The following is a 25351-nucleotide window of genomic DNA, read 5'->3' on the forward strand; positions in this document are numbered from 1 at the left end:
CCATACTCCTCCCCTATGCCTCTTACACACAAAAACAGTTCTTTAAAATGATATTGAATATCCTCAATATCAGCTCTAGAATGGCCACACTTTTGTTCCATCTTTGCTCTGTCTTCCTTCCGGGTTCTGTGCCTTCGGTCACTTGCCTTGGCCGGGCTGTGTTGCTGTCAGTTCCACACATGCTCATTCGCATCCTCTCTCTCTTTCTAATCCCTCTATCTCTCATCCTCCCTCCCTTACCCCTCACTAGGGTAGCCGCATCATCACAGGTTATAAGGCTGATTTAATGGAGATAAGGCACCAAGTGAGTTTAATTACCACCTTAATCAGCCACAGAACCTGTGTAATTAATGTGTGTCCTAGATTAAAATGATGATATGGCAACCTTACCCCTCACCCCTCTCTCATCCTCTCTCTCTCTCTATTTAATTTAATTTGTTATAACAAAAAATTGTTTGCATTTTTAATAAAAAGCCCCACCATAATCCTCAGCACCAGGCCCATGATGTTCTTAATCCGGCCCTGGACAGCACTACCTTCACTTCAATCTCCTTACAAGTAAAACAAATAGGGACATTGGTAGAAAAGACACAGTAAAAGTGTATGTGGGCAAAATCTGACACATAAACTATAACTAAAGGCAAAACTTTTTTTTTTTTTTTTTTGGTTGGAGGGAAGTTGTTTTTGGTTTTGATGTTATGGATATTCACCCTTTTTTGTGTCCTGTTTACCATTATTATTAAACATGAAAGTAAAAGAAAATTCCTAGTTTTAGGTTGTCCCCAGAAATATAATAGAGGGGAAATCTTCCAATGAGGACAGTAGTCCTGGTGACCCAGGGGGCCCAAGAGATTTCTCAAATTTTTCCTCTCACTTCCTGTTTTGCCTATGGGACAGGAAGTGAACATAAATCTCCCCAATTGGACAAAGAAGGCAAAAATAAACCTTACAGAGGTTATAGCCCTCCCTTGTGCTATCCAAAAATAAAAAAATAAAATATTTTGCCTATAGTTCTACTTTAAAGCGGGATTCCACTGACGTTTTTTTTTTTTTTACCTGTGTCACTGTTGGGCGATTCCTACCGGGTCTTTGCAGCCACGATCGGCGTCTTTTTAACCCCCGGCGTGACGATTTCATTGCTAAGGAAAACTTTTAAAAAAGCAGTCCGGCGGTTTCCATTTTCACTGTGGGCGTTTGAAGCCCACAGGCATTTACTTCCTGGATGCGATGACACTGAGCTCCCAGCATCCACCGCTTCATCTCGCACATGCTCATTGAGTGTCCTCTTTGTTTTCCTTCCTTTTGCCTCCTGTGCTATAGTGGTAATGGCTGATAGAGCTGCCTGCCCACTTTCAAAATGGCAATTTCGGCTTGACTGTGTCCCCCATGGATTCCTGGGAAATAGCTAGGCGTGTTTATCTAAGCCGATAAACACGCCTACTCCCACGGGAGGAGAGCCCAGAAGTCGGCATAAACATTAAAAATAAAAGGTAAATACTGCATATTATTTTATTTCAATGGTCATAACTGCATCTATGTTCCAAAGCCATTTGAATAAGATGAACTTGCAATTTTCTGTACAAAACCACTTTAACCACTTGCCGACCGCCGCACGACGATATACGTCGGCAGAATGGCACGGGCAGGCATATGGGCGTATATATAAGTCCCTGGCTGCCCGCGGGTGGGGGGCCCGATCGGGCCCCCCCCCGGTGCCTGCGGCGGTCGGCATTCCTTCGAGAGCGATCCGGGATGAGGGGGCGGCCATTCATTCATGGCCACCCCCTCGCGATCGCTCTCGACGAATGGAAATCCTCCGTGACATCACTTCCTCTCCTGTAATGTAAACACAGGAGAGGAAGTGATGTATTCTCTCCTCCGTGTCGGTATTTTTCGTTCCGGCACCGAGGAGAGAGGTTCGGTGAGTTGCACCAACACACCACACATACAGTAGAACATGCCAGGCACACTCACACCCCCCCTTTACCCCCCGATCACCCCCCCAATTACCCCTGCCCCCCCAGTCACAGTGACACCAATTGCTTTTTTTTTTTTTTTTTTTTTGCATTGGTGTCATTTGTGACTGTAATAACTGTTAGGGCAGTTAGGGTTAGCCCCCTTTAGTTCTAATGTACCCCCCTAACCCCCCCAATAAAGGTTTAACCCCGTGATCACCCCCCGTCGCCAGTGTCACTAAGGCTGGGTTCACATTGCAGCGGTTTGAGAACGGATGTGATTCGCACCGCACTGCAGTGCAAATCACATCCGATCTCTGTGCGATTCGAGTTCAGCCATACAGATAGTATGGCTGAATTCGTGTCGCACCCGCCGCACCCGCCGCAAACTCGCACGGGACCCTTTTTTTGGTCTGCAGCAGAATCGGATCGCATGGGTGTTCACACCATGCGATCCGAGTTTGCAGATCGCACTGCGATATGCGAACTGATCTGGGGGTGTCATTATTTCACTGACACTCCCAGCAGTTCGCATAGGGCAGTGTGAACTGCCGCCGGGAGGCATGCGATGCGGGAACCCGCCGCGGATTCGTGGCGTTCCCGCATCGCTCCAGTGTGAACCCAGCCTAATAAGCGATCATTTTTCTGATCGCTGTATTAGTGTCACAGGTGACGCTAGTTAGGCAGGTAGGTATTTAGGTTCGCCGCAACTTTTTATAGCGCCAGGGACCCCCATATACTACCGCATAAAGCCCCCTGATTGCCCCCTAGTTAACCCTTTCACCAGTGATCACCATATAACTGTTACAGGTGACGCTGGTTGGTTAGTTATTTTTTTATAGTTTCAGGGCACCCGCCATTTATTACCTAATAAAGGTTTAACCCCCTGATCACTCGGCGGGTGTCATTTGTGACTGTAATAACTGTTAGGGCAGTTAGGGTTAGCCTCCTTTAGTTCTAAGGTACCCCCCTAACCCCCCAATAAAGGTTTAACCCCGTGATCACCCCCGTCGCCAGTGTCACTAAGGCTGGGTTCACATTGCAGCGGTTTATGAGAACGGATGTGATTCGCACCGCACTGCAGTGCAAATCACATCCGATCTCTGTGCGATTCGAGTTCAGCCATACAGATAGTATGGCTGAATTCGTGTCGCACCCGCCGCACCCGCCGCAAACTCGCACGGGACCCTTTTTTTGGTCCGCAGCAGAATCGGATCGCATGGGTGTTCACACCATGCGATCCGAGTTTGCAGATCGCACTGCGATATGCGAACTGATCTGGGGGTGTCATTAACATTTCACTGACACTCCCAGCAGTTCGCATAGGGCAGTGTGAACTGCCGCCGGGAGGCATGTGATGCGGGAACCCGCCGCGCATTCGTGGCGTTCCCACATCGCTCCAGTGTGAACCCAGCCTAATAAGCGATCGTTTTTCTGATCACTGTATTAGTGTCACAGGTGACGCTAGTTAGGCAGGTAGGTATTTAGGTTCGCCGCAGCTTTTTATAGCGCCAGGGACCCCCATATACTACCGCATAAAGCCCCCTGATTGCCCCCTAGTTAACCCTTTCACCAGTGATCACCATATAACTGTTACAGGTGACGCTGGTTGGTTAGTTATTTTTTTTATAGTTTCAGGGCACCCGCCATTTATTACCTAGTCTCACTAGTGTACCCCTACATTTAGGGGTGTCTACTTTCCAAAATGGGGTCATTTGGGGGGGGTTTGTGCCATCTTGGCATTTTATGGCCTTCAAAACTGTAACGCCCTTAGAAAGCCTGAAGGCGGTGCTTGGTTTTCGGGGCCCCGTACGCGGCTAGGCTCCCAAAAAGTCCCACATATGTGGTATCCCCGTACTCAGGAGAAGCAGCAGAATTTATTTTGGGGTGTCATTTCACATATGCCCATGGCATGCGTGAGCAATATATCATTTAGTGACAACTTTGTGGAAAAAAAAAAAAAAAAAAAGTTTGTAATTTTCCCGCAACTTGTGGCAAAATATGAAATATTTCATGGACTCAACATGCCTCTCAGCAAATAGCTTGGGGTGTCTACTTTCTAAAATGGGGTCATTTGTGGGGGTTTTGTGCCATCTTGGCATTTTATGGCCTTCAAAACTGTAATAGGTAGTGAGGAGTGAAGTCAAATATTTACGCCCTTAGAAAACCTGAAGGCGGTTCTTGGTTTTCGGGGCCCTGTACGTGGCTAGGCTCCCAAAAAGTCCCACATATGTGGTATCCCCGTACTCAGGAGAAGCAGCAGAATTTATTTTGGGGTGTCATTTCACATATGCCCATAGCATGTGTGAGCAATATATCATTTAGTGACAACTTTGTGAAAAAAAAATAAAAAAAAATTAAAGTTTGTAATTTTCCCGCAACTTGTGGCAAAATATAAAATATTCCATGGACTCAAAATGCCTCTCAGCAAATAGCTTGGGGTGTCTACTTTCTAAAATGGGGTCATTTGTGGGGGTTTTGTGCCATCTTGGCATTTTATGGCCTTCAAAACTGTAATAGGTAGTGAGGAGTGAAGTCAAATATTTACGCCCTTAGAAAACCTGAAGGCGGTTCTTGGCTTTCGGGGCCCCGTACGCGGCTAGGCTCCCAAAAAATCCCACACGTGTGGTATCCCCGTACTCAGGAGAAGCAGCAGAATTTATTTTGGGGTGTCATTTCACATATGCCCATAGCATGTGTGAGCAATATATCATTTAGTGACAACTTTGTGTAAAAAAAAAAAAATAATTATTTTTTTGTCATTATTCAATCGCTTGAGGCAAAAAAATAAAATATTCGATGGGCTCAACATGCCACTTATCAATTTCCTTAGGGGGTCTACTTTCCAAAATGGGGTCATTTGGGGGGGTTTTGTACTGCTCTGCCATTTTAGCACCTCAAGAACTGAGATAGGCAGTCGTAAACTAAAAGCTGCGTAAATTCCAGAAAACGTACCTTAGTTTGTAGATGTGACAACTTTTGCGCAAACCAATAAATATACAGTTATTGACTTTTTTTTTTACCAAAGACATGTGGCTGAATACATTTTGGCCTAAATGTATGACTAAAATTGAATTTATTGGATTTTTCTAATAACAAAAAGTAGAAAATATCATTTTTTTTCAAAATTTGCGGTCTTTTTCCATTTATATCGCAAAAAATAAAAATCGCAGAGGCAATCAAATACCATCAAAAGAAAGCTCTATTTGTGGGAAGAAAAGGACGCAAATTTTGTTTGGGTACAACATTGCATGACCGCGCAATTACCAGTTAAAGCAGCGCAGTGCCAAATTGTAAAAAGACCTCTGGTCATTTACCAGCAAAATGGTCCGGTCTGAAAGTGGTTAAGCATACCTCTCCAGTAGCTTAGCTTTTTTTTTCCAGTGATAACTTTCCCATCCGGAAACAATAAATGATCCCTAGCGCAATACAAATTGCAGTGTAATGAATATTGCAGGGAAGCGTTTATTGGCATCCATCATTCAAAGAATACCCTTTTCTCAGCTAGTCTCTGTATAGAGCTTATAATGTTCTTGTGCTTGATTGTTACTAGTAAAAATGTCACTTTATGTTATATTTTATTTTGTGAGAAAATGAATAAGCATAATAATCTGTTTATAAATTAGGAAAGTTAGGCAAAAAAATGTAAATAAATGTTTCATGTTCCCTCTAGTGGCTGTTTTTAACAGTGCTGTTTCCAACAAAACTCATTGAGGGATAAATTAAAGTGATTGTAATGGATCACCTTGTAAAACATTCAGTCAAAATAGAAATGAAAATCAAACCATTTGTTTATACATATATTAAAAAAAAACTGTATAAATACCCTTTTCCCTTTTATATAAGTGAATTGCCAGTGAATGGCTGTGCAGTCAGATCATTGGAGGAGAGCATATGGAGTCCCCTGCATAGCTAGAGAACTGACCACACTGTGTTCTCCTGCTTAGTGTGGTCAGTTTTTAATAGGAAAGCAGAGGGACTGGCAGGAACACCAGGGATTTCACACAAATGAACCAATACAAATAGAACAGAAGACTTTGTCAGACAAGTATGGGTGGCACAGTGGTGTAGTAGTTAGCACTCTCACCTAGCAGTAAGAAGGGTTGCTGGTTCAAATCCCAACCACAACACTACCTGCCTGGAGTTTGCACATTATCCCTGTGCCTGCTTGGGTTTCCTCTGGGTACTCCGGTTTCCTCCCACACTCCAAAAACATGCTGGTAGGTTAATTGGCTTCTGTCCAAAATTGGCCCTAGTATATGAATTGGGACCTTGGATTTTGGGCTCCTTGAGGGTAGGAACAGATGTGAGTGTGCAACATACAGGGATAGGGACAATTGTAGACACTTGCTCAGGATGGACTGGTGTCTTTATTTAACCTTAATAACTATGTAACAAGTACATGGCACAGCAGGTACTAAAGGAGGGATGACAACACTGTCTTGGCATTGTTTTAGAGCCAGTGCTGACAGCTCACTACAGGAAATTAGAAGCTGAATTCATTCCTGACAGGATAATTAGATATTTTTAGTATTGCAGTATTTTCAGAGACATAACATTTGGAAATGTGAAGGCATTGGATAGTTCTGTTGGATATGATTCTAATGCCGTGTACACACACGACTGGACTTTTCGACAGCAAAGTTCCTACGAAGCAAATCCGTCAGACAATTTGATCGTGTGTGGGCTTCATCGGACCTTTTCTGTCAAAAAAAAACTGATGGACTTTAAAAATAGAACATGTTTCAAATCTTTCCGCCGGAACCAGTTCCTATCGAGAAAACCGCTCGTCTGTATGCAGGTCCGACGGACCAGCAATGACGCAAGGGCAGCTATTGGCTACTGGCTATTGAGCTTCCTTTTTCTAGTCCCGTCGTATGTCATCGCGATAAACGATCGGACTTTGGTGTGACCGTGTGTAGGCAAGTCCGTTTTAGCGGAACTCCATCTGAACTCTGTCGAAAAGTCTGTCGAAAAGTCCATCAGTGCTCATTCCGACGGAAAGTTCAGTCATGTGTACACACAGACTTTTATGTAGAAGGCCACATGTGTATTTTTCAGTATTTCATATACAGTTTATTATACTATCAGGCAAAAGGGTCTTTTGTTAGTTTCTAAAACCCCTAACATAATGCTTGCCTGTGAGCACTTATTTACTGTATTTAATAACAGTCCTTTGTTTCAGATATGGGACATGCAAAGCCAGACCTGTTTGTTTACTGCCTGCTCAAAATCAACCGGAATCAGAGGGGAACTTACTGCTGGCCTTTATATCCCAGATATTAAAGCACTTTGTGTTACGACTGACTCCATCGCCCTTCTGCAGGTCAAGCTAAAGTAAGGAAATATCTAAATATGCTGTGCAATAAACTAAAAAGCCTAATTTCTAATATAATGTAAGATGTACATTATGTTAAGAGTGAACACTGGGTGACCATAGCACTTTTTATATCTCCTAAGAAATCCTCAGGCATAATCTTCTTGATAAAGTTGTAGATTCATGAAATTTGAGCTAAGCACATATATCTGTAATCAGTGGCAGCTGGTGAAGTTTTAGGATGGGGGGCGCAAGACCCCGTCCCTCCACGTTTGCCCTCTCCCATTTCTAATAAGCCACACCCCTTATAGAATCCACATCATATACCAGGCTGCACATTATACACCGGGCTCTGCACATCATATACCAGGCTGCACATTATACACAGGGCTCTACTAAAGCAACCTGTAAAATGCACATATCTGCATTCTGCAACCTGTAAATCGCACATAACTGCATTCTGCAACCTGTAAATCATACATAACTGCAACCTTTAAATCACACATATCTGCATTCTGCAACTTGTAAATCGCACATAACTGCATTCTGCAACCTGTAAATCGCACATATCTGCATTCTGCAACTTGTAAATCGCACATAATTGCATTCTGCAACCTGTAAATCATACATATCTGCATTCTGCAACCTGTAAATCACACATATATGCAACCTTTAAATCACACATATCTGCATTCTGCAACTTGTAAACCGCACATATCTGAAACCTGTAAATCACACATAACTGCATTTTGCAACCTGTAAATCACACATAACTGCATTCTGCAACCTGTAAATTGCACATATCTGCATTCTGCAACCTGTAAATTGCACACATCTGCATTATGCAACCTGTAAATTGCACATATCTGCATTCTGCAACCTGTGAATCACACATATCTGCAACCTGTAAATCGTACATATCTGCAACCTGTGAATCACACATATCTGCAACCTGTAAATCGCACATATTTACATTCTGCAACCTGTAAATCGCACATAACTGTATTCTGCAACCTGTACATTGCACATATCTGCATTCTGCAACCTGTAAATCACACATTTCTGCTTTCTGCAACCTGTAAATTGCACATAACTACATTCTGCAATCCCCCATAAGGTCAGCTTCACTATACGCATGGCAGGGGGTGGGGGTGGGGGTGGGAGTGCCAGTGATTGTTTTTGGGGAAAGTAACATGTGCTGCTTTAGAAATATGCCCCTCAATAATAAATTGTACTAAAATCAGTGGGACATGATTTATTGAGAAAGAAATTCTTTGATCCATTCCTTTTATATTGTTTTTAATAAAGTTTTTAACTAGTTTTTAAGCGGTGGGGGGTGGGTGGGGGTACTGACGCCGACCACAGAACATTTTTAACTAGTTGTTAAGCGGGGGGTGAAGGGGTGCTGCCGGGCGCTGATCACCAAACATTTTTAACTAGTTGTTAAGCAGTGGGGGGGGGGGGGGGTGCTGCCTGCCGCCGACCACAGAACATTTTTAACTAGTTGTTAAGCGGAGGGGGGGGGGGGGTTGCTGCCCCCTACAAAACTTGTGTGGGGGAGGGAGTTTAGAGGGAGATTAGCAGAGAGCTTGTCTATTCAGAATACAGCTCTGCATGTTCCTCTGTCTATGTGAAGGGGGTGTGTCCCTTTCCTCCAATCAGCTCTCACACAGTGTCCAGTCCCGTCGCCCCACCCTCCCCTATGTACTGCTGAAAGATGAAGAAAGATTTTTAACACACATCTTCACTTTTCAAAGGATGTACAAAGGGGAAGACAGCAGGTATACAAGTAAAACTTATGTTGGAGGATTTGTTTTATCTCTGTGTATCATCTGAGGCTGTTCACTTCGCTGGGTATATGTGAGGGTTTACATCCACTTTGGTAAATCAAACCCTATATTTGAGATGGTGGTGTTTCAGTTATACAGCAACTATACCTTTCAACCTCTTACAGCGATATCCATTCAACCAGTGGCAGCTGGTGGTGTATTTCTGGGGGGGGGGGATGGCAAACAGTGCACCCACAGCCAGACCCCCCCCCCACAACCAAGTCCGTTTGGTCAGACAGTTCCCCCAGCCTGGCACTTGGCCAATCTCTGGTGCGGGCAACGGGCGGCAGCTTCCCCTTGCTTCTTTGCTTCTCCTCCTCTGCATCACAGCGTCTCCTCCCTCCTCCTCGGCCAATCGGAACGCTTCTCCTTTCAGCCAATCAAGTTTTTAAAGACGGGACCTCAGAATTTTAGAGTTTCTTTGCAGAAGTTGCCACTAATGCCTGGTACACAGAATGAGATTATCGTGTGAATGATCATCCGTTTTTCTTTTTCATGCCAATCTCAGATTGAACCTGAAGAGTTTACTAAAGTCACGAAAATTTTCGTACTACAGAATAAAAAATCGGAAGTGATGTCATGTGTTGTAGTGTACATGTATTGCATTTTTGAACGACAACTGTACTGTTTAAACGAAAATCGTCCGATCTGGTATCGTACGAATACATTTTTCGCGCATGTCCGATCAGATAATAGCGAATGAACTGTCATGATCAGCTCTCGAAAGCTCTGTACTAACGACTCGATTTTTTTTACGATTGTTTAGCCACTTCAGCTCCGGACCAATAAACACCTTAAGGACCAGAGGTCTTTTTGCAATTTCGCACTGCGCTGCTTTAACTGGTAATTGCGCGGTCATGCAATATTGCACCCAAACGAAATTTGCGTCCTTTTCTTCCCACAAATAGAGCTTTCTTTTGATGGTATTTGATTGCCTCTGCGATTTTTTTTTTTTGCGATATAAATGGAAAAAGAGCGAAAATTTTGAAAAAAAAAGATATTTTCTTCTTTTTGTTATAAGAAAAATCGAATAAACTAAATTTTAGTCATACATTGAGGGCAAACTTTATTCAGCCACATGTCTTTAGTAAAAAAAATGTCAATAAGCGTATATTTTTTGGTTTGCGCAAAAGTTATAGCGTCTACAAACTAGAGTACATTTTCTGGAATTTACACAGCTTTTAATTTATGACTGCCAATCTCATTTCTTGAGGTGCTAAAATGGCAGGGCAGTACAAATCCCCCCCAAATGACCCCGTTTTGGAAAGTAGACACCCCAAGGAAATTGCTGATGGGTATGTTGAGCCCATTGAATATTTATTTTTTTTGTCCTAAGGGATTGAATAATGACAAAAAAAAAAAAAAAAAAAATTTTTTTACAAAAAGTTGTCACTAAATGATATATTGCTCACACATGCCATGGTTATATGTGGAATTGCACCCCAAAATATATTCCGCTACTTCTCCCGAGTATGGGGATACCACATGTGTGGGACTTTTTGGGAGTCTAGTCGCGCACGGCACCCCGAAAACCAATCACCACCTTCAGGATTTCTAAGGGTGCAAATTTTTGATTTAACTCCTCACTACCTATCACAGTTTCGAAGGCCATAAAATGCCAAAATAGCACAAAACCCCCCAAAATGACCCCATTTTGGAAAGTAGACACCCCAAGCTATTTACTGAGAGGCATGTTGAGTCCATGGAATATTTTATATTTTGCCACAAGTTGCGGGAATATTACAAACTTTTTTTTTTGCACCAAGTTGTCACTAAATGATATATTGCTCACACATGCTATGGGCATATGTGAAATGACACCCCAAAATACATTCTGCTGCTTCTCCCGAGTACGGGGATACCACATGTGTGGGACTTTTTGGGAGTCTAGTCGCGCACGGCACCCCGAAAACCAATCACCACCTTCAGGATTTCTAAGGGTGCAAATTTTTGATTTAACTCCTCACTACCTATCACAGTTTCGTAGGCCATAAAATGCCAAAATAGCACAAAACCCCCCCAAATGACCCCATTTTGGAAAGTAGACACCCCAAGCTATTTACTGAGAGGCATGTTGAGTCCATGGAATATTTTATATTTTGCCAAAAGTTGCGGGAATATTACAAACTTTTTTTTTTTTGCACAAAGTTGTCACTAAATGATATATTGCTCACACATGCTATGGGCAGAAGTCAAATTACACCCCAAAATAAATTCTGCTGCTTCTCCCGAGTACGGGGATACCACATGTGGGGGACTTTTTGGGAGCCTAGCCACGTACGGGACCCCGAAAACCAAGCACTGCCTTCCGGATTTGAATATAAAATGCTATAAAAAACAAACTAACCAGAGTCACCCGTAACACTTATACGGTGATCAGTGGTGAAAGGGTTAACTAGGGGCAATCAGGGGGTTCAAATTTTTATTAGGTAGTATATGGGGGTCCCTGGCGCTATATAAAAACCTGACGGGGAACCTAAATAACTAACTGGCTAACCAGCGTCACCAGTGACACTTATACTGTGATCGCTGGTGAAAGGGGGTGAAAGGGTTAACTAGCAGCAATCAGGGGGTTAAAACCATTATTGGATAGTATATCGGGGTACCTAGCGCTATAAAAACCTGGCGGTGAACCTAAAAAAATAACTAGCTACCTAGCGACACTAGCGACACTGATGCAGCGCTCAGAAAAATTATCGCTTAGTGACACTGGCAAAAGGGGGTGAAAGGGTTAACTAGCGGAAATCAGGGGGTTAAAACCATTATTGGGTAGTATATCGGGGTACCTAGCGCTATAAAAACCTGGCGGTGAACCTAAAAAAATAACTAGCTACCTAGCGACTGTAGCGACACTAATGCAGCGATCAGAAAAACGATCGCTTAGTGACACTGGCAAAAGAGGGTGAAAGGGTTAACTAGCGGCAATCAGGGGGTTAAAACCATTATTGGGTAGTATATCGGGGTACCTAGCGATATAAAAACCTGGCGGTGAACCTAAAAAAATAACTAGCTACCTAGCGACACATGCAGCGATCAGAAAAATGATCGCTTAGTGACACTGGCAAAAGGGGGTGAAAGGGTTAACTAGCGGCAATCAGGGGGTTAAAACCATTATTGGGTAGTATATCGGGGTACCTAGCGCTATAAAAACCTGGCGGTGAACCTAAAAAAATAACTAGCTACCTAGCGACTGTAGCGACACTAATGCAGCGATCAGAAAAACGATCGCTTAGTGACACTGGCAAAAGGGGGTGAAAGGGTTAACTAGCGGCAATCAGGGGGTTAAAAACATTATTGGGTAGTATATCGGGGTACCTAGCGCTATAAAAACCTGGCGGTGAACCTAAAAAAATAACTAGCTACCTAGCGACACATGCAGCGATCAGAAAAATGATCGCTTAGTGACACTGGCAAAAGGGGGTGAAAGGGTTAACTCTAGGGGCAATCAGGGGGTTAAATCTTTATTGGGGGGTGATAGGGGGCTACCCTGGACCTAACACTAACTGTCCTGACAGTTTTTACTGTCACAACTGACACTGAATGCATTGATCAGTAAAGAAATGATCAATGCAATCAGTGACACTGTGACTGGGGGGGGAGGGGGGGCGGGGGGGGGATCGGGGGGCGATCGGGGGGGTTTGTGTGCCTGTGTGTACCTACATGTCAGTGTAGTGTTGGTGCACACTTACTTTTAGTCTTCTCCTCGTAGTCCGGTCAAAAAGACCGCCCCGAGGAGAATGACATCACTTCCTCCTTCCTGTGTAAACAATACACAGGGGAGGAAGCTTCTCATTGGCCAGGAGCGATCCAGGGGGGGTGGCCGAAAACCAACGGCCATCCCCTCATCACGGAGCGCTCCTGGACCGAATCGGACTGCCGTAAACAGCGGGAGGGGGTCCGATCGGACCCCCCACCCGCTGGAAGGCAATCACGTAGATGTACGTGATTGTGCCTGCCTGTGCCATTGTGCTGACGTACAATGGCAATACGGCGGTCCTGAAGTGGTTAGAATGCATTATTATTCGTACGATTTTCTGATCATGTGTACAGAGCTTAAGTCTATAGTTAGTACCAGCAAGCAATCAATATTTTTACTTAAAGTGGAGGGCCACCCTGAAAAAAAAAAATACATTAAAATTTAGAAAAAAATCAGAAAAAAAAGAAAAATATTTTTTTTTAATTTACCAGAAATGCCTGTTGCTAGGCACATCGTCCTAATCTACGTCTTCCACCTCCGCGGTGATCTTCTGTCTTCTCTCCTCTGTGCGGCATCTTCTGGGTAATGGGTCGTGCTGTGTTCTGGGAACTGTGTGTCCCAGAGCACAGCACGCCCCATTCACAAAGCGCTGCGCGACTCGCGCATGCGCAGTAGGAAAAGGCTCCACTGCCCGTTTCCCTTAGCCAAAATGGCGGCGCCGGGACCCGAGAGCCGAGACACGGGTCAGCCTCGGGCAGCCGACATCGCGGGCGCCCTGGACAGGTAAGTGTGCTTATTAAAAGTCAGCAGCTACAGTGTTTGCAGCTGCTGACTTTTACATTTTTTTTTTTAAAACCGGCCCTCCTCTTTAAGTACACAGACCATAATGACAAATCATTTAGGGAACTGAACTCAACCACGCACTTCGAAGTCTATTTCTCTGAAAAATAAGCCACTGAACATGCGGTTGCTACCTGCAAGCAAATTGACATATGTATTGGTGCTAACCAACTGGTAATGACTAAGAAAAACCACAGGGATGTGATCTTGCAACCTCATGGCTTTAAAGGTGCTTCTAGGCAGAATAAGCTACTGAGTTTTGGGTTGACAGCAGCAGGCAAAACTGACATTTGTTCCCAGATATTGAGGCCATGGGGAATTATTTTCCGAAGTATACATTTTCAAAGCTGTTCCTCTACAGACTAAACCATCAGGTCTAATGTGAATTAATCCCAGCACATTGTCATTTGCACTGGAGTTACCTAGATCATTTTTCTTTAAAAAGCAGAACTAAACTGTACAGTACCTTGAAAAAGTATTCATACCTCTTGAAATTTTCCACATTTTGTCCTGTTACAAACAAAAACGTAAATGTATTTTATCAGGATTTTATGTGATAGATCAACACAACATGGCACATAATTGTGAAGTAGAAGGAAAAGTATAAATGGTTTTCAACATTTTTTACAAATAAATACCTGAAAAGTGTGGCGTGCATTTGTATTAAGCCCCTCTGAGTCAATACTTTATAGAACCACATTTCGCTGCAATTAAAGCTGCAAGTCTTTTTGGGGATGTCTCTATCAGCTTTGTCAGATTAGATGGAGAGTGTCTGTGAACAGCAATTTTCAAGTCTTGCCACATATTCTCAATTGGTTTAGGTCTGGATTTTGACTGAGCCATTCTAAGACATGAATATGCTTTGATATAAACCATTCCATTGTAGCTCTGGCTGTATGTTTAGGGTCATTGTCCAGCTGCAAGGTGAACCTCCACACCAGTGTCAAGTCTTTTGCAGACACTAACAGGTTTTCTTCTAAGATAGCCCTGTATTTGGCCCCATCCATCTTCCCATCAACTCTGACCAGCTTCCCTGTCCCTGCTGAAGGAAAGCATCCCCACAACATGATGTTGCCACCACCATGTTTCACAATGGGGATGGTGTGTTCAGGGTGATGTGCAATGTTAGTTTTCTGCCACACATAGCGTTTTGCTTTTAGGCCAAAAAGTTCAATTTCGGTCTAATCTGAACAGAGTACCTTCTTCCACATGTTTGCTGTGTCTCCCACATGGCTTCTCGCAAACGGGTCTTCTTATGGCTTTCTTTCAACAATGGCTTTCTTCATGCCACTCTTCCATAAAGGCCAGATTTGTGGAGTGCACGACTAATAGTTGTCCTGTGGAAAAATTCTCCCACCTTAGCTGTGGATCTCTGCAGCTCCTCCAAAGTTACCATGGGCCTCTTGGCTTCTTCTCTGATTAATGCTCTCCTTGCCCGGCCTGTCAGTTTAGGTGGAAGGCGATGTCTTGGTAGGTTTGCAGCTGTGCCATACGCATTCCATTTTCAGATGATGGATTGAACAGTGCTCTGTGAGATGTTCAAAGCTTGGGATTTTTTTTATAACCTAACCCTGCTTTAAACTTCTCCACAACTTTATCCCTGACTTGTTTGGTGTGTTCCTTGGCTTTCATGATGCTGTTTGCGCTCTAAGGGGCTCTAACAAACCTCTGAGGGCTTCACAGAACAGCTGTATTTATACTGAGATTCAATTAAAGACAGATGGTCTCTATTTACTAATTAGATGACTTGTGAAGGCAGTTGGTTCCACTAGATTTTAGTTAGGGGTATCAGAGTAAAGGGGGCTGAATACAAATTTCCGCCACACTTTTCAGCTATTTATTTGTAAAAAATGTTAAAACCCATTTATTATTTTCCTTCCACTTCACAATTATGTGCCACTTTGTGTTGGTCTATCACATAAAATCCCAAGTAAATATAATATACCTTCCTATCTCTTTACTAATGCTAGTAGCATAAGTATTAAAAATAGCTATCGTTGATTCTGAGAGTTTAGTTCCGCTTTAAAAAGCAATTGTAAAAACGACATGTACAGATTTACTGTAGAATGAATGAGAAATATTTAGATCACCAAAGGACTGAATTGGCCACCTAATCAGGACAATCTAGAACGAGGGGTAGATGCAAAGGAGTGCAGGGGCTGATAGGAAAGGGTAGGCATTAAAGGTATGAGTGTTGGTGAGGTGATGCCGGGCATGTGAGGACATGGCCAGTACAATTTATGCCAGTGTGACAGCAGGGAAGAGTGGAAGGAATAACAATGTCAGTGATGCAGGGGAGTGACAAGGTCAACCTTTACTATACTATACTATTACTTTACCATCTCACCTTATGTTAGAGGTATTGATGTGACTTTAATGTCACTAGCTGATCTTTAGGGGAATACTTCTAGGCATCCCTCCCATCTTCTTTACTCAGACTATACACTTTTCATACCATGCTTCAAGCTTCTGTCACTTGCTGTATCTTCTTCTGACCCTTCCAGGAGTAGTACATCATACAGTATATTCTGACCAGAAGGGCAATTTGTAAACATGGATTGCCATACTTCATAGTTCTCTGATCTACTGCCCATGGGCTTTGAAGGTTACTGTGAGTGATGGATGTTTCCTGGTTGATGTTTTTGTGAAGCTCCCAGAGCAGTACTTTAGCCTCTATTACCATGACCATTATGTCCCATCTTTACTTCTACCTGAATTTAGATGCAGACATCCTGCTCTGTGTCCATTTATAATTACAAGTTGTGCTGAGTGCTATAACATATGTTTAACACTTATTACCTAATCATTTAGGATGTTTAACAAAGCAAAACTACATTTTGTTTGCCTAATGAATACTTTTCTGACAAATCTGACTTTGATATTAAAGTTACATAAAAGATAGGTGTATGCAGCGCTAAGAGCATAACATTAAAGTAAAAGTTCATAGTGTTTAGGATAAAGTCCTTGTTTAGGGAAAAAAATTGGAACCACCCACAGTGTAGACAGAGAAATAATTAGGTGAGCATGAACGTATCCTCCACCGAACATCAACACAAAGACCTCTTACCAAAAAGAATGGACCACTGAATTACAGGTGATCAAACAAGCATGATAAATCCACAGCGCCACAAAACCACTTCATGAGGAACAAAGATGGCTGGTTCTTGTAGTCTCACCAGATGAATATTCAAAGGTGCATGCATAGAATACAAGAAAAGCAACTCATGGTGTAATACTTTAAAACCAGGATCGCATTTATTTAAAATAAATATCCAGGGTACACGCATTTTAGCAAATAAAATCGGGCATGTTCAAAAGCAGCAGTCTGTATTAGGTAGCATTTGTTTCCAACCACAAAGATGGTCGCGGTCGACACGTTACTGCGTTGTGATGTCAGAGCTCCACCCTGCGTGGCGTTTCGTCCAATTGAATGTCGTCAGGGGCACTGTGGATTTATCATGCTTGTTTGACCACCTGTAATTCACTGGTCCATTCTTTTTGGTAAGAGGCCTGGTGTGTTGATGTTCGGTGGAGGATAAGTTTGTGCTCACCTAATTGTGTCTCTGTCTACACCGTGGGTGGTTCCAGTTTTTTTACCTGAACAAGGACTTTAATGTTATGCTCTAAGCGCTGTGTACACCTATTTTTGATACTTTTCATTGTCACCATACAATTTATGTCAGCTGCTTTACTATCATTACTAGCACAATGATTAATCTTGAATTAAAATTACATAGTAGACTACAACTGCCATGTTTAAAATGTTGCTGTATGAAAAAGACATACCTCATGGACAGTATGGTAGCCTGCTGACATGACAAGATCCTCAAGCAGTTTAACTCTGCAAGGAGACACAAAGGTTGAATGCAGTGTAGTTTAACTTTAGCTCAGTGTGATACAGAGGATGTTATAGTGGTTCTTTGACTTGTAAGAGCCTTCACTAACAGAAGGAACACTAGACCAAAGGATAAAAGGGTCTAAATGAATTTACTGCTTATTCTAAAAAAAAAAACACACATTTTAAAAGTCATGAAATTGCCCCCCTTCATCAGGGCTTCAGTTAAAATAAGAACTCAGAATGGACGCACAATAGAGCTTTCCTCTGTGAATCTGTGTAGGGAAGTTAATAGCTGGATCAGTAGAGATACTGTCCAGCAGTACATGTGTGAGCAATCAAGATAAGATTTTTTCTCTATATTAAGAAGAAAGTGCTCGATGTGCGTTTTAAATGTCTAAGCGCCATGTGTGGCTCCACTGCCATTTTATTTCGTTTTTAGAATTACGCTTTCAGAAATGGTGCCTGCAACTTTATCTATATTTTGACATCAAATTTCGATTTAGTTTTAGTCCTAGTCTTTTGACTAAAATGCCAGTTTAGTTGTTAGTAATTGTTTTAGTTTTAGTTGTATCTTAGTTGACTAAAATCTCCAGTACATTTTAGTTGACTAAAGTTTAATGGGTTTAGTTACATTTTAATGCATTATTTAGGCATTTCTCAAGAATTGCCAAACTCCTTATATAAATACTTCTGGAGTAAAAATCGAACATGTTATGATTTATGGTATTAAGGTTTGAACATAAAGACACAGATTTAGCCATTGTGATATATCGACGTCTTTATAAATACAGCCAAGTTTCATAAAAAAAAAAGTAAAACTTCGGATTGCAAGTACGGTTTACAAGGATTTCGCAATATGAGCTGTTTTTTTTTAAACCCTGACTCGATTTGCAAGTGTGATCTCGCATCACAAGCACGATTCAAGCCTCTGGGGTAGAGACACTTGAAAACACTCTGTTCCTGACACCCCCCCCCCCACCCCACCACCTCTGGCCACATGCGGTACTGCATACACTAGCAGTCACACTGGAACAAATTATCAGAGTTTTCATTGATTCCTATGAGGAAACTCACTTTGATATACGAGTGCTTGGGATTACAAGCATGCTTCTGGAACGAATTATGCTCATAATCCAAAGTACTAGTGTAAACAAAAATATTGCTTTTTGACAAACAACAAAAAAAACTGTAAACTCTATTGGCTGTAATGCCATTGTACATATTACCTGAATAAATTACCAACATTAAATATTAAGAAAAAAAATAAGAAAAGCCTTTTTCTTATGTAGCGGCCATAACCCTTTGTAGGGTGGCCTTAATTAATTGGGCTTATCGGTTACCTCCGCTTGGCTTGTCCTCTCACGTCTAGGGGTTCCCAGGGTTGATACCCAACAACTTGAACGCTGACACAAATAAAGTCCTTTTGAAAGGTTTTATTTTGCAGTGATAACATCCAATAACACAGTCTCTAATGGGAACAGAGGGCAAGGGTGAAGAACTCAGGCACCTTGAACTGCTGATCTAACAAAGTCTCTAATTCCACCCAGAGAGTAGCCACTTGTAGCTGGGTACTTCAAGGCTGAACAGATCTCTAGCCAGAGATCATGGCAGTCAGCACGTTGACTCAAAACTTGAAACAATCTTATGAAAGTGTACGAGTTGTAACTAAGGGTGAACAGGAACCTTTTTCTTTAGTACCTGGAACGTTCTCTGTCTCCTTAATAGTACTGGAAAAAGTGTGGATTTGTCAATGCCCTTCCCAACTCAGTAACCAGGCACTTCTCAGGATGCCACTTATTGGCCCTCCTCCGAAGAGTCCTCCCCCGGTCACTTCCACGAGCTGAGGTGTCCCTCCAAGCTGAGAGCACACCCGGACACCTTGAATCCTCCCTCAGTTACTGCGCCTCGGACCAGCCAGTTCCAAGACTCGGGAACAGACGGATCCCTGCCCCAGACCAGACGGGTCTATTAGGGGCATCTAACAGGAACATGTTGCGGGATGTTGAACACCCCGTGAGGGGTCACGGTTACTCCGGTCCTGGAACAAACAGACCACACGGCTTCACAAACTCCTCTCCTCGAACACGTGACCCACACATCTTAAGTACCCCCTCCCAGACTCCCCAATGGGGCCCGACACTCCCACTGATTGGTTCAGAGAAGGTTGATACTCAAAACGTCCAACCAGGCCTGGTTCTGGCCTGTTATGTGCACCTCCCTGTCCACATGACCAGGCAGAACTTCCAACACAGCCCAGCCAGACTGGTGTCAGGGCCAATCTACATAATTAAACCTTATAACCCCTACCGTTCTGAGGCAAAAACAAAATTTTCATCTGCATGACACTTTGTCCAAAATGTAATCCGCTACACTAATTTTTTTTTCTTTCAGCAGCTTAGTGGATGTCCCCTACTTATTAATATGTGGTAGTGCAGTGTTCATTTTGATTTTGTTTTACTTATAGTCTTTTGACTAAAATGCTATTTTAGTCATATTTTAGCCATCTGAATTGTTTTAGTCTAATAAAATAGTGTTAATTTAGTGTTTAGTTTAGATTCTATCCCTTAATCATTTTTGTCATTTGTACCAATCATCAGTTATAAATTTTGTGCTTGCACCTGCCCAATACACTTCCAAAAGATTTGCATATATTGAAATATATCTTCTTTACATGATATTCTCATGTCCTGTGCAGTGTGCACAGCTTTCTATTTACATTAACTACTTCCCGACCGTCTCACGCAGATATACTGCGGCAGAAGGGCACGTACAGACAGAATTACGTACCTTTATGTTGCCTTTTAAGAGGCGGGTTGTGGGCGGGGATACCCGTAATCATCTCATGGAGAGAAAGAACATGGAGATCCTAATGTAAACAAGCATTTCCCTGTTCTGTCTAGTGACCCTGTCACTGATCACCGCTCCCTGTAATCAGGATAGTTGTGTCACACAGCCCCTCCCTCCCACAGTTAGAATCACTCCTTAGGACACACTTAACCCCTGCAGCGCCATCTAGTGGTTCACCCTTTCACTGCCACTCACATTTGCACAGTAATCAAAGCATTTTTAATTGCACTGATTGCTGTATAAATGTGAATGGTCCCAAAATTGCTCCAAAATTATCATATCTGTCTGCCATAATGTCACAGTCATGATAAAATCCGCTGATTGCCGTCATTACTAATAAAAAAAATTATTAATAAAACTGCCATAAAACTATCCCCTATTTTGTAAACGCTATAACTTTTGCGCAAACCAATCAATAAAAGCTTATTGCGATTTTTTTTTTTTTTTTTACCAAAAATATGTAGAAGAATATGTATCGGTCCAAACTGAGGGAAAAAAAGTTTTTTTTATATATATTTTTGGGGATGTTTATTATAGCAAAAAGTAAAAAATAATACCACCAAAAGAAAGCTCTATTTGTGGGAAAAAAAAGGACGTCAATTTTGTTTGGGAGCCACGTGGCATGACCGCGCAATTGTCATTTAAAGCGAAGCAGTGCTGAATTGCAAAAAACGCTCTGGTCTTTGGCCAGCCAAATGGTCTGGGGCGGAAGTGGTTAATGACTGTTACCTTAAAATTAACTGTCATAATAGATTTTGCACTCAAGAAACAAGTTCTTATCTGTCTTACTAATCTGCATTCCCATATCTGTTTTCCAGTAGGCCAGTCTCATCCGCTTTTGCTAAATTCTGACATTTATACTGAAAACATCCCTTTCAAAGTCCCAATAAGTACATCTAATACAGCATTGGGATACATTTTTCCTGCTTCCTACACAAGTAAATGAATGATCAGAGCACAGAAAATACTCGGCATGGGACTGCACTATAAAGAAGATTGCCCACACTAAGTGGGTTTACAATGAGTCATTTCCTTCTACACTGCACAAGATTTTTGTTCGAAGCTTTCATATGGCCGTGGTAAATAACACATGGATTAGTAAAAAGAACATCCTGTATGTTTCCAAACACGGCTTTTCATCAGATTGCCATTTATGAGATTTTCAGATAAACTTATGAGACTCGTGCCTAAAAGCACTTTCAAAGGATAAGTCAACACAAAACTAAAATGCCATTATTTTGTGTACACTAACTTTACAGAAAGCAATCTATTTTTATGAAAGCAGGCTGAGAGCACTACAAGAAAGTACACCATGTGCGTGTACTCTATGTCACACTGACACAGACAGATGGGGTTAGTCTCATGTCGCGTACACACGTAGCCCGTCTATCCGACGGACTTAGAGCCGTCTATCCGACGTACTTAGTCTGGCGGACTTCCCGCCAGACTGTCCATCGGACTTTCCGAACGGGCTACTTGCCCACACACGGCACTTTTTCAGCGGACTAATACGGCGTACTAAGTCCGCCGTACTATCCGCCCTACTAACCGGACTCGCCCACGCACGCGGAGGAAAGTCCGCTCATTTCGAGCGCGTCTCCAGGTAGGCGGGGCCCGCGAGGGAGACGCCGTTGGCCCCGCTACCTGGTATGGACTTAAAGGGGAACCCCAACGTTGAAAAAAAACGGCGTGGGAGTCCCCCCCAAGTCCACAACAGACCCTTGTCCGAGCACGCTACCCGGCCGCCCAGGAAAGGAGGGGCGAGCGAGCGCCCCCCCCCTCCACGCCGCACCAGGCCGCGTGCCCTCAACATGGGGGGTGCCTTGGGGAAGGGGGGCCGCGCGGCCCCCCCACCCCAAAGCACCTTGTCCCCATGTTGATGAGGACAAGGGCCTCTTCCTGACAACCCTGGCCGTTGGTTGTCGGGGTCTGCGGGCGGGGGGCTTATCGGAATCCGGGAGCCCCCTTTAATAAGGGGGCCCCCGGATACCGGCCCCCCACCCTATGTGAATGAGTATGGGGTACAATGTACCCCTACCCATTCACCTGTAAAATAAAGTACAAAAACAAAAACACAACACACAAGATAAAATAATTTATTGCACAGCTCCGGGGGTCTTCCGTCTTCAGGGGTCTTCTCACCGGACTCCTCAGCTATCTTCTTGTAGCTCTTTTACTAGCGGAGGAGTCCGGCTTTCTTCCTCGCCGCCGCCCTCTTCTCCGTGTGTACGTGGGCTTAGAAGGAAAAAAAAATGTGTTTTCCTCCTGAGAGTCATGTTCTAGAAAGATGTCTTAGAAAGATATTTTCAATTTATTGTGTTCCAAAGAAATGTTTTCATCTTCAAAAAAATCCATTTTTGTTCAATATGAGTAGAATATAGAGAGAAATGTATTTTGATTAGTGCTTTGTAGATTGTGCTAACAGTCCTTTTCTTTACTGGGCTAGATCCATAGCACAGCCGCACCTGGATACTTCTCATAAAGAGCCAGTTCTCTGCTGCAAATACAACAAAGCTTTCCGACAAGTGGTAACCTGCTCAGAGGGATCAGTAAGTGCTTTAGAGGAGCTGAAATTCAGTTGCTAATATTGTCTTTTATTTTTAAGGCTGTAAGTCAGGATCATGGGTTATACAATTAAAATGACAATAAATTATTACAGAATAGTAATATTTGTTTAGATCACGGGTCTCCAAACTCCGGTCCAAGGGCCGGATGGGGCCCTTCGGTAGTCTTTATCTGGTCCTTGGGGCATTATTCCTCCCAATGAGATGAGGCACTATTCCTTCCACTAACGCCAACAATGGGGCACTATTTCTTCCGCTGATAAAAATGATGGAGTACTATTCCTCCACCTAATACCAATGATGAGGCACTACTCCCCCTCCTACTGACCACCAACACTGAGGTTGTGTTTAGTCTCACTGACACTGGGCCCGGGGAATTGTCTACCCCCACTGGCCACAATCCAGCCCCCCTAAGGTCTGATATAGTATATAGATCTGGCCAAATATTGCTGTGTGTTGTCATCCCTTAAAATAGAACAAATACCCTTCTTGGGAATAGGACTATGAAGGCTCAAACTAAAGAGTATGAACAATAAAAGGTTTTGGTTATTTATTGGTACAAAAAAGTTAAAAAGCATCCTAGAATACATATATACATACTGATCACAGATATATATATATATATATATATATATATATATATATATATATATATATAGTATCTCACAAAAGTGAGTACACCCCTCACATTTTTGTAAATACTTTATTATATCTTTTCATGTAACAACACTTAAGAAATTACACTTTGCTACAATGTAAAGTTATGAGTATACAGTTTCTATAACAGCGTCAATTTGCTGTCCCCTCAAAATAACTCAGCTCACAGGCATTAATGTCTAATCCGTTGGCAACAAAAGTGAGTACACCCCTAAGTGAAAATGTCCAAATTGGGCCTAATTAGCCACCCCCTCAGTGTCATGTGACTTGTTAGTGTTACAAGGTCTCAGGTGAGAATGGGGAGTATGTGTGTTAAATTTGGTGTTATCGCTCTCACTCTCATACTGGTCACTGGAAGTTCAACATGGCACCTCATGGGAAAGAACTGAAGAATCTGAAAGATCTGAATAGATCTGAAAAAAAGAATTGTTACTCTACATAAAGATGACCTAGGCTATAAGAAGATTGCCAAGACCCTGAAACTGATCTACAGCATGATGGCCAAGACCATACAGCAGTTAACAGGACAGGTTCCACTCAGAACAGGCCTTGCTATGGTCGACCAAAGAAGTTGAGTGCACGTGCTCAGCGTCATATCCAGAGGTTGGCTTTGGGAGATGAGTGCTGCCAGCATGGGCATCCGCACCATAGGGCAAGGGGGGGTCAATTGCCCCCAAGGAATCGTAAGAGTGTTGAAGTCAGAGTGGAGACACTTGCCCCCTGTGTTGCTATGGCTGCCGTAGCCACCTCTGCAGCAGCCATGGACTTTTTTTTCAACGTCTGCTGCTGGCCAGGGGGCTAGGGCTGCCTCCCTCCTTACCCCCGGCCCGAGCATCAGATTAGCTCTGCCCCTCTGCTTAACTTCATCGTAACCCGTAATTGGCTGCTCCTCCCACAGGTCATAGGTGCATGACGTACAGTGGCCGAGACAACAGAGAATACACTGCCTGGCTGACAGTGCCTATCCTGGTCCTATCACTGAAGAACCACAGGTAACAGCAGTGCCTGTGACATGACACCACTGTGTACATCTTTTTGTATTGCAAATTGCAATACATGACCTCAAAATGATGCCCCCCTCTGAAAAAAGTTCAGCGGATGCCCATGGCTGCCAGAATTTTGTCAAAAACCATGAATCAGGCCAAGACAGAAGTTATATCACACTTGTTTAATAATAAAAGTAAAAAGAACAAATGCAGTCAAAACAAAGCCAAAGTTCAGTAACCGGAACGCATAGTCATCCAAGTCAGGGGTCAAAGTAGTGGAACACAAGCAGGATCTGGAGCCAGAAGGGATGTCAGCAAATCAAGTCTTCAAGTCTTGAACAGGATCGCAGGAGATAATTTCTGTTATGTGACCAAGGCGAAGGCAGAGTTCCTCTGGACTGGACAGTTTAAGTAGGCAGGACTGATGAGTAGGATATCATCAACAGCTGAGTAACTGTGGGAGATAGGAGCTCGCAATTAGTCGACAGCTGAGCAGCCAGCTGAGAGAAGGAAGAGCTGAGCACAGCCCTGAAACATTGCTGCAGAAGTTGAAGGAGTGGGAGGTCAGCCTGTCAATGCTCAGACCATACACCGCACACTGCATCAAATTGGTCTGCATGGCTGTCGTCCCAGAAGGAAGCTTCTTCTAAAGATAATGCACAAGAAAGCTCACAAACAGTTTGCTGAAGACAAGCAGACTAAGGACATGGATTACTAGAACCATGTCCTGTGGTCAGATTAGGTTCAGATGGTGTGTTCAAGCGTGTTTGGCAGCAACCAGATGAGAAGTACAAGGACAAGTGTGTCTTGCCTACAGTCAA

At 43.0% G+C, this 25351-nt stretch overlaps 1 protein-coding gene across 2 annotated transcripts in view; it reads left to right on the forward strand.

Moving 5' to 3' along the window:
- The window catches only part of LOC143983938 (cilia- and flagella-associated protein 337-like), a 221461-nt gene that overhangs the window by 112508 nt on the left and 83602 nt on the right, over positions 1-25351 (forward strand). For both annotated transcript variants that reach the window (XM_077484093.1, XM_077484094.1), the window contains exons 15-16: positions 7141-7292; positions 22770-22872. In XM_077484093.1, coding sequence (XP_077340219.1) covers positions 7141-7292; positions 22770-22872 — 255 coding nt within the window. The remainder of the gene's footprint in view (positions 1-7140; positions 7293-22769; positions 22873-25351) is intronic.

The sequence above is a fragment of the Lithobates pipiens genome, unplaced genomic scaffold (assembly GCF_037356315.1).
Source record: "Lithobates pipiens isolate NorthernLeopardFrog02 unplaced genomic scaffold, aLitPip1_a1.2 Scaffold_16, whole genome shotgun sequence".
NCBI classification, from domain to species: Eukaryota; Metazoa; Chordata; class Amphibia; order Anura; family Ranidae; genus Lithobates; species Lithobates pipiens.